Raw genomic sequence first — 13,722 nt, forward strand, 5'->3', positions numbered from 1 at the left:
CATATCTCTCACCCACTTTTCTGTTGGGTTCTCTTTTAAAACTGTAACAGGTAACAGTAATCATTTATTAGGAATATACATTGTAAATATCTTATTCCAGTTCGTGGTCTTTTTGCACTTTATGGTGTGTTTTGGTGAACAGAAGTTCTTAATTTCAAGGTAATCTAATTGGAAATTTACAATGCCCTGGGATCATCAAGACATTCTCCTGTGTTTCTCTTTAAAAATTTTTAAATGATGCCTTTCACATTTAAGTTGGTAATCCATCTGGTACTGATTTTTGTATATGGTGTGAGTTAATGATCCACACTCATTTTTCCCTCCATGTGGCTACAGTTGACCACATACCATGTATTGAATTGGCTCTCTGTTCACCAGTGATCTGCTGAACCACCTTTTTTTACATGTTTAGTTTCTATATGCATGGATCTGTTTCTGATTCTCCTTTCTGTACCACTTGTCCACCTGTCTATCTGTTGATAGCACACTGTCATGATTATTAATGCTGTAGTTTTACCTGACATCTTGATGTTTGGGGGGCACTTGAGTCTTAGCTGTTTTTGTAAGAATCTTGTCATATGGCAGAAGAAGCTTTTCAGGAATGAATTGGAATGATTAAAATCAGTTTGGAGAGATTTGAAATCTTTAAGATTTTGAGGTATGTATTTCCATTTATTTAGGTTTCTAATGACTTTGATACAGTTTTGTGAATTTTTCCTTACAGATCTAACAGTTTTTAAATGTTGATTCTGATGTTTCTAGGAGTTTTGTTGCTGTTACAAATGATGCTTTTTAGATTCTGTTTCCTGTTTGTTAATAGAAATTTATGGATTTTTTTACACTGAACTTTAGTCATTCACTTGATAAACATTTATTCTGATATATTTTCTATAATTCTTTTGGGTTTTCTATGTGGATAATTATATCACTTGCAAATAGTGACACTTTTGGTTCTCCTTTCCTTTCCAATTTTCCTTAATTTTTTTTTTCTTGGCTTATTATGCTGGCACACTTCTAGATCTATGTTTGATGGATGTGATTATGGTTATTAGAAGTGATTTATAGTGAGCATACATGTTTGTTCTTGATTTCAAAAAGAATGTTTTCCCCTTAAAAATGTTTGTTATGAGTTTCTGTAGACAGTCTTTACGAAGTTAGGGAAGTCGTCATTTGCCTATTTTGTCACATGCTTCTCTGTGTCTGTTGACAGTATCTTGTGGATTTTCTCCTTTAATACACTAAGTGTAGTGGTTCCAATTTATATATTTAAAAATTCTTAATTCTCTCTTACATTTGTTCTTAAGATAGATGTAAGTTGACTTTGATGGGTTGTCTTTTTGTGAACTGGATGAAGTTTGCTAGTATTTTATTTAGATTTTTGCATCTGTTGATGAATGAAATCACCTGTCATTTTTTTTCTTGACTATCTTGTCTGGTTTTGGTGTTCAGGTTACACTGCTTTATGCCAGGTACAGTGATTCATTTTTTTTCTCTTCTCTGGACAGTTTGGATTGGAGTAATTTGTTTCTTAAAAGCTTGGTGGCATTTACCTGTGAGATCATTTGGATCTAATTTTTTGTGTGGAAGGATTGTAAATTATTGATAGGTTAGTAGTAATTAGCAATTGAATAGTAATAAGACTTCAGCTTTTCAGCTTTTAGTGAGTTTTGTAAATTTTATTTATTTTTTAAATTAACTTTTTGTTGGAATATAGTTGATTTACAGTGTGATAAATTTTAGAAATTTTTTTCAACAAATTTATTTTCATCAGGTTCAGGGTACTGTCTTAATTCCCATTTTAATCGTTTATTTGTAGTTATCTTCCCTTTCTCATATTGGATGTTATTTGTGACTTTTTTCATTAATTTTGCCAAAAGTTTATCTATTTTATTAATCTTGGCAGAGGATGAATTTTTGGTCTATTAATATTTTGTTCTATTATATTTTTAGTCTTTTTCTCCTTTATGATTTCCTTCCTTTTCCTTCTTTTAGTTTATTTATTTATTTTGAGCATGCAAATATTTATTGATACAATCTTCACCAGAGGCACACTTTATTTTTAATTGATAAAAATAACAAAGGTTTTTCTAAACTGTTGATAAAGAAGATTTTCTTTGATTTTATTATTTTCTAACCTAAACTGCATGATTAGCTTACTACTTTTCAGCCATTCCGGTTTTCTACTATGAGCATGTAAAGCTATGTAATTCCTCAAAGTTCATTTTTGCTTTACATAATATGGTTTAATTTATGCCACTTTGATTAAGTTTTAAATTTAAACAAAATTAAAATTTCTATTTTGATTTCTTCTTTGACTTACATCTTTGAGAGTTTTCTTTAAAATATGTGTTTTAAAATTTCCAAATATTTCTTCATTTTCCTTTTTGTTGTTCATTTCTTAGTTGTGTTGTCAGGGAATGTAGTGTGTATTTTTCTTAAAACATTTGTTTGTCCTTCTTCATGGCTTTGTACATAGGGAATTATAATTCTTCTGTGTGTACTTGTGAAGAATTTATATTTTTCTAGTTATGTATCTGTTAGATCAAACTTAAAAATTGTGTTTCCGGTTGTCTATATTAATTTTCATTTGTTTGACCTAGCATGAGAGAAATGCGTTTCAATCTTCCACTGTTACCTTCTTACAGACTCTGTAGCTCTATCAGTTTTTCTTATATGTATTTTGAGACTATTTTATCTGATACTTGCAAGCTAAGCATTGTTTTCCTAGTGGGTTGATGCTTTTCTCTTATGTTGTGGTTCTTCCTATGCCTAATTTTGTTTTTTTGTCTTTTAGGATCTGTTTTGTCTGTCCCGCCTTTCTTTTGGTGGTAGTTTACATGGATTAACCTTTTTTCTTCATTTTCCTGTCCTTTTTTTATGTCCTTAGATTTTAGGTGTCTCTTAAGAATGTATTACTAGATTTTTTTAAAAATACAGTCAGATAGTTTATGATTTTTAATTGGTATTTTTAGAAGTTAGTTCAAGTCTCTTGGTGGTCAACTCTTTTTTTTTAATCTGAAATTAGTTTTATTTTACCCTTGTTCTTGAGAGAGAATTTTGATAGGTATACAGTTCTTAGGTTGATGCTTTGCTTTCTGTTCATGTGTAAAGATGTTATTCTACTTGCAAAGTCTGCTACCAGTTTTATTTATGGTGATTTGAAGAAAATATTTTTCATCTCGCTGCATTGAATTTTCTGTCTTTGGGATTACACCTTTACATCTGAGTCTAGATAGTGATTACTTTTTTTTATCCTATTTTGGATACATGTGTTTCTTGATTCAAAATACTGTCTTTCATGAAGTCTAGAAGATTCTGAGCCATGTATTATTTAAACATTTTCTCTTTGATTTTATCTACTTTCTCCTTCCCAAGATTTAAGTGGATATATGTATGTATGTATGTGTTTCCAAATCACTTATTTTTCATCTTTTATATTTTTAACTTGTGTCTTTGGCAGAACTTAAAATGCTGGATAATTTAATCAGGCACATGTTCTTTTTCATCAGTTTTCTTGACGGTGCCTAATCATCTCGTCAATCCATCTGTTTTATTTATTTTTAACAATTATACTTTTAATTTTTAAAAGTATCACTCCATTCTTTTTAGCTATACCCAGTCTCCTGTTGCTTGCTCATTTTTTTTTTTTTTTTTGAATCTGTAGATCTTCTATAGACTGGCGACCCCCATGTCTGATGTCCTTAGGGATCTAAATTTATTGCTTGTTTTTTCTGTTATCTCCCTCCTGGTGGGTTGTCACCTCCTGTGCTTGGAGATTTTCAGTTATGAACTCTTCCTTGATTGCTCTTTCTCTCTGGGAATTCTCAGAGTCTGAGTTGAGATACTTTCCTTCTGATAGGGCTTGTGTCAGCGTTGGCTGGGAGCTGTCCGTGGGACCCCCTTTTAGTCTCTCACTTTGCTCCTGGCCCACGGCTCCATGTCCCATGTTGTTCTTGTCATCTTGACTGTCAGGTTTAGTTTCTAGATAGAGGTTTGTTGCTTTGGGGGGAAAAGTGACTTTAAATGTTCCCTATTTCTGTGAGCTCAGTAATATTAAATTTAGCATCCACTTTGTTTTGCAGTCATGAAATGCCCCATTGGTTCATCATAACTGATGGGATCAGAAGTCCTTTACACTTGTATTAAATTTTTGTAGTATGTTCATTTTAGTTTGTATCAGGAAAAAGTTGTGTAAGATTTCTTGGTGATAACAAATTTTCTATTAAAACAAGTTTATATCTAAGTTGAAAGTTGAGTTATTCTAAATTAAAATATTAAATAGGTAACAGCACAGTTGGCAGGTGGATTTGGCAAAGCTTTCTACTTTGGGGTGTGTGAATTAAAACTTTGGAAAACAGTGAGATAGAGAATAAAGGTGTGTAGGGCACAGTGTACCGTTTGGACCCATAGTGAACCTACAGAGAGAAATTGTGAATGACCAAACTGTGAACATTGCTGTCAAAATGTTGGGAGCAGGATGCTCAGAGAAGAGGTGTAAAAATAAACTTGGTGGTAGTGAGAAGTTCAGGAAATGCTTCCTGGAATCGAGTAATAAGGACTGGTAGGCATTCTGGTTGCAGATGAGGTTTGTTTAGAAATGACAGGCAGCTGGGTGGGACTGGCTTCTGCATTATGTCGTGGAGTGACTAGAGAAATGCAGGAACAGAACCACAAAACAGAACCACTTCTGTGCTGTAGTAGGGAGTTTGGTCTTTATTCTGAAGATAAAGAGAAGTTAGAGTTAAGTGTAAAATTCTATGATCAGAGTTTTAGGGGATGCCAAGATCGAAGGTAAGTCACCAGTTAGGAGGCTGCTTGTTCAAGTAGTTCAGAGAAGAGATGAAGCCTCAGCCAGGGCAGTGGCCCCGGGCACGAAGAGTTGTACGTGTGCTAATTTGGGTTTCCTAGAGGAGTTGAAATGACAGGACTTTGTGATCACTTTGGTTATGAATGTTGAAGGAGACTGGGGAGTCTAGATTGACCTCCAGATTTGGGTAACCAGGTGGCATGTAGAGCAGTTTACCGGTAACATACAGAAAGAGGAAAGAACTTGGTTTCATTTGTTCTTGAGGAAAAGGATGTCTGATTTTGAACTCACTGAATCTGAGAGGCTTGTGGGATGTCTTGGTTAATATCCAGTAGCGGTTGACAGGGAGAGTCTAGAAGTCTATGAGTTATAACCCAGCGTGGAGAGATTTGAGAGTCTTAACTGCATTTTTAGTCATGGTTTGCTAAAATAGTGGGTTATGAGACCATTTAAAGCAGTACATAGATAAAAAAATTTTTAATAGGAATATATGCTAATATGTCTGAAAAACATAAGCTGTACTTCCAACTTATAATATCACGGGTGCTACCACTTAGGCCAAGTGAGCCCAGTAAAAAAGAAATACTAAGAAAATAAAGTACATGTGACTTGTGGAAATGGCAAAAATTGTGGTGAAGCTATGCACATAATGAAAGTTCAGAAAGCGCTATTGTAAGCCATGGGTGTGGAGAGAGTAAGCATGAGAAGAAGAGACAGTTGACCTTTGGGTGGCGGGGAATGGAGAAGAAGCGCCCATGGAGACTGAGGAAGAGCAGCCAGAAGAATAGGAGGAGGACCAGGAGAAGATGGTCTTTGGAGTCCAGATGAAGAGTTCTGAGGAGGAGGAAGTGGTCCACAGCGTCAAGTAAGTTGTAAGCTGAAAAGTGCTTTTGGACGTAGCTATTAAGGGAGACCATTTAGTTGGAGGCATCCACATAGTGGATTAAAAAATACTCATCTAGTATGTTAGTCATAGCTGATGTTCATAGCATTTCCTATACGTCATGTGCTAGTAAACGCACTTGACATATGTTAACTGGTTAATCAAATAGGTAGTATTGCTGTTCTCATTTAATAAATAGGAAACAAACACCTCAAGAGGTTAAGTAACTCATCCCAGATCACACACTCAGGAAATGGGAGAGCCAGGATTCAAGCCCAGGCAGTCTGGTTCCAGAGTCCATGCTGTTAACCACTATGCCGCATTGCCTCTCTGGTTAAAACAGAATAGAAAATAACAATAACACCATTGCCGTAATTATGGTGCGGTGGGTGTAGGGCATGGTATCGGTGAGCTATGCCAGGCTGGGGGTGACCAGCATGGTGTCACAGTGGCTCAGTCTGACACTCATGAGCACATTAATTGCATCCGATGCCGTGATGGTGACAGACAGTTCTTGGCTCTTTCTGTATTTATATACAAAAAACACTTGTTAAGAAAAATGAGTTTAAACGTGTATGTGTTTCCCAGAATAGCATATGTCCCATATCATGTGCCATACCTTGGGTGCTAAAATGACTTTTTATTTTTTTCAATCATTGTTTGCTTTTGGAGTTAAATTCTCTAAATGGGAAATACTGGTCACCCAGAACAAGTCAGAAGGTTCCAGACATTGTAGTTATTCAGTCTACTGGAAAAGATCAGTAACAACTTCACTAAAGCGTTTCCTTGGTGGAAGTGGAAGCCCAACATTAGGAAACTGAAAATGAAGGAGAATGGAGCATTTGAATGGGACGAAAAAAAGCATTCTTGATGAAGGTGAAAAACATCTGTGGTAAGAGACCGAGGAGACCTGAGCCATGATGACTCTTGGCTGGGGTCAGCAAGGAGCTGATCAGAGTTACAGATTTAGAAACTGGTTTAGACCTGGGCAGTGATCCAAGATGTGGCCTTGTGAATGAAGAGCTTAGGTGAGGAGGGCAGCAAGGTGCACTTTAGTTGAGGAGGTGGTCGCACTGCAATGGTTGGGTCCTGAAGGGCTGTCCATGCCCACCTTAGTGTGGCTGGAATGATGACCGGAGGAGAGAGGAGAGCACCGTGAGCTAGTTGCTGGTGTTCTTTAACACGGCAGCAGCCAGGAGGCAGCTCGATCCATGACAAGGAAACGTAACCTAGTGAAATACAGCGTTTGAGAGGAGACCATAGAGTCCGAAGACCTAGGTTTGATTCCCCCCAAGCTTGGTGATCTTGGGCGGATTAGTTTTGCTGTGAATGTTTTCATCTGTACAGTGACGATGGTGATACTTGTACCTGCAGAGAGTTGCTGTGAGTGTTGATGAGGTGGTGCATGCAAAACGCTTGGCACATCATGTGACAAATGGTACCAACAGTTTGCTATGAAGGTGGTTATTGTTCTTCACTTCTGATATTGTGAGGTGGTTGTACAGCAAGTGGAACATGAAAAGGATTAATTAAAGAAACAGATGTATTTTCCAAGGGCTGATGGTGGTCTTGGTTAGGAAAAAAGAAACTTGGTTTATCCTAACAATAGTGGGATAGTAGTGGTGAAGTGAAAAGATTAAAAAGCACTGTTAATAATGGTGCTGGTGATGCTCAAAGAGGAAAGTCATTCTTTGGAGAAGAGTTAGAAGTAATAAAATACTGAGTTCTTTTCAGTGATAGTTAGGTTTTGTACCAGTTCTCTGACAGCTATACCTTTTTATGACTGAACTTGCTTCAGGAAAAAAAAAACTTGAGTCTGCAACTCCAGCCCCCTGCCCCTCTATTGAAATAGTTATTTTAAAAATGTGGTTGTTGGTAACATGAGGGGTTTGCCCACTGTTGCAGTCTAGCAGTGCTTACCTGCGTTGCAGTAGTTTAGAGAATAAGGAGCAGTGAGTGCTGGGAAGGTCTGGATGTGGCTGTAGGAATTAAGAGGTGGGCACGCTCTCCCTGTACCACTTCAGCTCTGCCCCTGTGCCCAGGACAGAAACACACAGTTTGGTCTGGATAGGCAACCATTCTTTCAGTGGATCAAGATTTAGTTCTAGTCAGGAGGTGGAGAATGTGGCAAGAGTTCGTGTATGATGAAATAGCGTATTTCATAGATGCAGTAAAAGCAAATGGAGTTAAAGGGCAGTGGTGGAAAGATGTTTTTTGTTCACTTATTGAACTCATTGTTTGAGGACTTAGCACATGCTAGGAGCATACAAAGATGAAATAAGCTGCCCTTAATTATCTTCCATCTAAAGGAGACATGTAAACAGTTAAATTCAGAGATGGTGACTCTTTGAACCTAAAGAAAAGAAACAGATTAAACTGATGCTTGAAGAGAGTCATGGCAGAGACTAGCAAATGAGGGTGAGACTCTTCCAGAGCTCAGTGTTCTCATCAGAGTTGCTTCCTGGAGGCATAAGTTCCAAGTATTTATCAAACATACCGCAGAAGCTAGGAAAACTGCTCATATCATCTCAAATGATTTCATTGTTGATTTGAGTTTGTGTTGTGTCCTTAGGGTGGTGTACCATGGCCGATTTTCCCCAGGGAAATTTTGCAGATTATGCCTTGTTAGAAGATTGCCCTTATGTGGATGATTGTATCTTTGCCCCTGAGTTTATGTCCAGTGATTATGTTCGTGTGACTCAGCTTTACTGTGATGGAGTGGTAAGTAGATTTCTTAACTTTTTTTTTTTTTTCTTGGCCTTATTGCACCACATGCCAGATCTTAGTTCCCCGACCAGGGATTGAACACATGACCTCTGCATTGGATGTACAGTCTTAACCACTGGACTGTCAGGGAAGTTCCCTTAACTTTTTATTTTTAATATAATGTCTTCTTAAAGTTTTTTTTTAAATTGAGATATAATTGACATGACATTAGTTTCAGATGTACAACATAATGATTCAACATACGTATATATTGTGAGATCAACACAGTAAGTCCAGTTACCGTCCATCTCTACAACATAGTTATACATTGTTTTTCTTCTTGTGAGAACCTTAAAGATTTCGTGTGCTACTTGAAATTTTACAGGGAGGTATATATAGTTTCTGCAGGGGTCGTTTCAGACAAGAGAGCAGGCAGTGCCTCACCAGGGGATATGTGCAGTGCTGCTGAAAGCTTGTTTTCTGCCTGGAGGTGAGCAAGGCTCTCAGGGGAGACCCATAGAAACAGACTGGGGGAAGCCCTGTGAGAAAAGGCTGAAAGACACATCGGTTGAAGATGTGTTGAAAATGTGTAAGTAAATGTACCGAAAGTTTTTAGTTTAGTACTGATTGCCCTTACATCAAGAACTGGGGACTTCCCTGGTGGTCCAGTGGTTAAGAGTCCGCTTGCCAGTGCAGGGGACATGGGTTCGATCCCTGTTCCAGGAAGATCTTACCTGCTGTGGGGCAGCTAAGCCCTCATGCCACAGCTACTGAAGCCTGGGCACCCTAGAGTCTGTGCTCTGCCAGAGAGGCCACTGCGCAGAAAAGCCCGTGCACCACAACTAGAGAAAAGTATGTGTGCAGCAGTGGAGACCCAGTGCAACCAAAAGTAAATAAATAAAGTTTTAAGAAATGGAGAACTGCACTTCTGCATTTTACTAGATACAAATCAAAAGAATTCTTTTCCTTTTTAGGGTAGACAGTATAAAGATTATGCCCAAACTGAGGGAAACTTAGGTGAGTACATTGATATTTTAATTTTGTTGAAACAACTTCTGCAGGATGTTCATATGTTCACATCAACATAATAGACGTATATCTTTAAGAGAATTTATTCTTTGCTGTTCTTTTTCACTAGAAATTAAAAAATCCTTTGTTAAATAGTTTTAGCTGACATTTAGATATTCTTAACATCCAACAGATTCAGGTCTTTTATCCATTCATTTCTTACCTTTCCATATCCATTTTTGTCTTTTCCCTTAACAGTGTTGATTCATTCCAAAACAAGGCACAAAATATTAATTTAAAACTTTTTTTTATTAAGAATTTGACATCTGCACTCTGTGGTGTAGTCAACCTATTTCTGTCCTGCAAGATTACTGTGATGCCATTAAAGTCCACATCTTCTGGCCACTTCTGTTTCAACGTCAGCAGAGCTCTATAATAACACGGATGCACTCCTGTGTAAGGACCAGGTGAGTTACTGTGTGTTAAACCATTCTGTATGAACAGTGGTAAGCGTGTTGCCTTACCACTGAGGGATGCCAAGTACAATGGAAGGCTTATGTCTCATTCTTATATACTGTTCAACTCTACTTTTGTTTAATAGAGTGGAAAAAGTTAATACTGGGATTTGGATACGAATGAATAATCTTGGTGATTTAATGAAATTGAAGAGCATTAGATTAAGGAAGAAATAATATACTTGTTTATAAATACAAGCATTATAGTACAGAAGAAAGAAAAAGGTGTAATATTTTGTCTACTTAATAAATAGCTTGTTATTACCTAGAGGAAAGAAATAGAATTTTTATTCCAATAGTTTAAATTGAGGTATAACATAGTCAAGTGTAAAATTTAATGAATTTTTATATATGAAAACATAATCTTTTAAAAAATAAATTTGTCTTTAAGCGGTTCTCATGCTTGTGAGATAAGTTTGAAGAAATTACAGCAGCTTGAACTGATGGAAGATATTGTGGATTTGGCAAAGAAAGTTGTGGTAAGATATAGAATGTATATCCCACCCCCCTATTTCAGGAATATAAATATTTATATGGTATCAGGCCCATGCTACTAATTTATAGTGGCTAACAGGAATGGTTTTAGTTTTGGTTAACCTGAGTTTACTTTGCCAACAAAGGTCCCTATAGTCAAAGCTATGGTTTTTCCAGTAGTCATGTATGGATGTCTCAGAGTTGGACCATAAAGAAAGCTGAGTGCTGAAGAATTCATGCTTTTGAACTGTAGTGTTGGAGAAGACTCTTGCAAGTCCCTTTGGGGACTGCAAGGAGATCCAACCAGTCCATCCTAAAGGAAATCAGTCCTGAATATTCATTGAAAGGACTAATGCTGAAGCTCTGGTATTTGGCCACCTGATGCAAAGAACTGACTCATTGGAAAAGACCCTGATGCTGGAAAAGATTGAGGGCAAGAAGAGAAGGGGACGACAGAGGATGAGATAGTTGGATGTTATCACTCATTCAATGGACATGAGTCTGAACAAACTGGGAAATAGCAAAGGACAGGGAAGCCTGGCGAGAGGCAGTTCATGAAGGTTGCAAAGAGTCAGATACGACTGAGCTACTAAGCACAGCACAGCACAGCACAGCACAACCTGAGCTTATTCTGCTATGCAAGAGTTCATGCTGTATATTTCAGAGGTTAGGTAGATGGCTGTTTTCATGGTTCTGAAGTGACATGATGAGAACTAGGCTGGCTCCATTTCTTTAAAGAATAGAAATTAGAATTTGTCACAAATGAAAGTGTGCTCCTGGTTCACAGAAACCTTTGTCACAGGTTCTAAAAGTGACAGGTTCTTTCTTGTAACATAAAATCATGTCATTGTCACCACCACCACAACAAATATTTTTTCTTTGGGATAAACTTTATCATGTCAGATTTGAGGAGTTATCTGTGTACTACACTGAAAGGTTTTGTGTTTTTTTTTCCCTTGAAAGCCATTAATAACTTTTCTTATTTCATTTGGTTATGGGACCAAGTGTTTTTCTTGCAAATTCTGATTGCAAACTTAAATTTAGAAAGGGCATTCTGATATTTATTTCCTATAGATAATCCTTTGCAATAATTTATATAAGCCAATGAATTTTATAAAAAGATTTTTAGGTGTAATGAACTTTAAAATCAGTACATCTAAAAGTTACACTAAATCATTTTATTATTAGAACCCTGTGTAAGACTGTTTCTGACTTGATTCAGGGTCCTTAAGAGGTCAGTTGGGCATAATACTGCTCTGGGAAGTGGACTACTGGTACATACGGTGGTTTTTAGTTGTTCAGTTGTGTCCAACTCTTTGCGAGCCCATGGACGGAGGAGCCTGGTGGGCTCCTCCGTCCATGGGATTTCCCAGGCAAGAATACTGGAGTGGGTTGCCATTTCCTTCTCCAGGGGATCTACCTGACTCAGGGATCTCCTGCCTGGCAGGCGGATTCTCTACTACTGAGCCACCCGGGAAGCCCTGTACATACAGTAGTATTCCTAAAATGTAGAATTTTTTTTATTCACTAGAAAATTAAAGTATAATTGGCCAGATAAAAAAAATGTTTTTTTTTTGTTTTGCAGAATGATACATTCTTTATCGGAGGCTTATTGAGAATTGGCTATAAAATAGAGAATGTAAGTGTCAACATGAGAATCCAGCACTGTGAATAAGTGGCAGTTATTCATATGTAGCATTTAGTCGTATGGATTTCTATATTTTGCCTAAGCAGTCTCCTTATTTGGGTGGTTTGTATCATTTTCATTTTTTCCCCCCATAGCTTTTTTTGTTGTTGTTGCAATTTGATTGTTTTTTCTCTTTTGTTTATCTGTCATATATTCTCTTCCAAATGAAATTACTAGGTCCCTGGTGTGGACATTTTTCGGTATATGATTACTGGATAATCTCATTTTGTGGGATCTTGGTTGCTCGGCCAGGGATTGAACCTGGGCCCTCAGCAGTGAGGCTGCAGAGTCCTAACCACTGGACTGCCAGGGAATTTCTGACAGATACATGTTTCCCTTAAGCCTGACACCAGCACTGATAACTCCACTATTTCTGAAGTCTTTTCAGACATTAGAAGTATGATAACATTTCTGTGAACCCTTGACCCTTGGTGAAGGTCATCGCACTGAGCGCTTATTTGTCCAGGCATGCACTCCTCTTGTTGTATATATGCTTATTCTTCTCTCTGCCAAAGACCATTTAAAATACATAGTACCTTTTGTGAACCTTAATCTGTACCTTTAATTTTGAGGTAAGGATGGAAGTCCTAGTGTAGATGAGACCTGAGAACCCTCGTTCACCTTTGTTATTGGACTCTCCTGCTCCCCAGGGCAGCCTCTGGCCAGGTTGTAGACCTCAGCTTCCTGTTCTGTAATCACTGCAGCAGCATTTTGAGCTCTGAGGGTGGCCTGAGGTTCCCTGAAGATGTAACATATGTGAGTCTATGGTCTCTGTTAACTTGTGCACTGGGGTCTAGCTATTCTAGGTTGCATGCCAGAGTAATGAAAATATGTTTTCCAAGTTTTTATTAAGAATATGAAATGCTATATAAGAGAAATTTATAATGCCACATGTAAACTTATAATTAATACATAAATCACATTTTCACCCCTCTTTTTGAAACAGAAAATCTTGGCAATGGAAGAAGCTTTGAATTGGGTGAAATACACAGGCGATGTAACAATTTTATCTAAATTAGGAGCAGTTGATAATTGTTGGCGTATGTTAAGTATTTTCTTTACTGAATGTAAGTATAAATGCTTTAAATTGTTACTTGACTTAGTTTTATAAAGGTATTATTTTGGAAAGTAGAATGCATGGCTATGTGATTTTGTGTTTATCTTAGGATTTTTAAACATGTTTTTTTCTCTTGTGCATAAGAGAAAAGACTGGATAAGAGAACTTTAACCCTGTAGTTAATTTTATTTTGTATTTCCTATATTGATGATTTGTGTGACTATATATTTTTTAAACATCCTACCAAGTAGATGCTATGAGTTATTATATATAATAACCAAAGAAAGACTCCACACTGGGGTTCATGTATTTTCATTCATAAGAGAAATAAGTAACTGAGCTAAGACCATAATTTTCATTTTTCTGATGAATCTGTTACTTTGAGGTATGATGAAACTGCCTTATATATTTTTTACCTTGTGAAATATTTTTCTCTAAAGCATTTGAATGTTAGCAGTGTTCTTATCAGTCAGTTGAGTTCAGTCGCTCAGTCATATCCGACTCTTTGCGACCCCATGAATCGCAGCACGCCAGGCCTCCCTGTCCAACACCAACTCCGGTAGTTCACTCAGACTCACATCCATC

General features: G+C 37.1%; 1 protein-coding gene across 11 annotated transcripts in view; it reads left to right on the forward strand.

Moving 5' to 3' along the window:
• TTC3 (tetratricopeptide repeat domain 3) overlaps positions 1-13,722 on the forward strand; it is a 119,888-nt gene that overhangs the window by 4,433 nt on the left and 101,733 nt on the right. For 2 of the 11 annotated variants that reach the window (XM_061424707.1, XM_061424703.1), the window contains exons 2-7: positions 8,263-8,411; positions 9,371-9,413; positions 9,721-9,871; positions 10,311-10,398; positions 11,979-12,032; positions 13,027-13,147. The exons of 2 other annotated variants lie outside the window; for them this stretch is intronic. In XM_061424707.1, the coding sequence (XP_061280691.1) occupies positions 8,274-8,411; positions 9,371-9,413; positions 9,721-9,871; positions 10,311-10,398; positions 11,979-12,032; positions 13,027-13,147 (595 nt within the window). In that variant the 5' untranslated portion in view covers positions 8,263-8,273. Of the gene's footprint in view, positions 1-1,887; positions 6,583-8,262; positions 8,412-9,370; positions 9,414-9,720; positions 9,872-10,310; positions 10,399-11,978; positions 12,033-13,026; positions 13,148-13,722 lie in introns of those variants that run through there. 7 more of the 11 variants (XM_061424736.1, XM_061424744.1, XM_061424722.1 and 4 more) reach the window with 6 other exon arrangements.

This window comes from Bos javanicus, chromosome 1, assembly GCF_032452875.1.
Source record: "Bos javanicus breed banteng chromosome 1, ARS-OSU_banteng_1.0, whole genome shotgun sequence".
Lineage (NCBI taxonomy): Eukaryota > Metazoa > Chordata > Mammalia > Artiodactyla > Bovidae > Bos > Bos javanicus.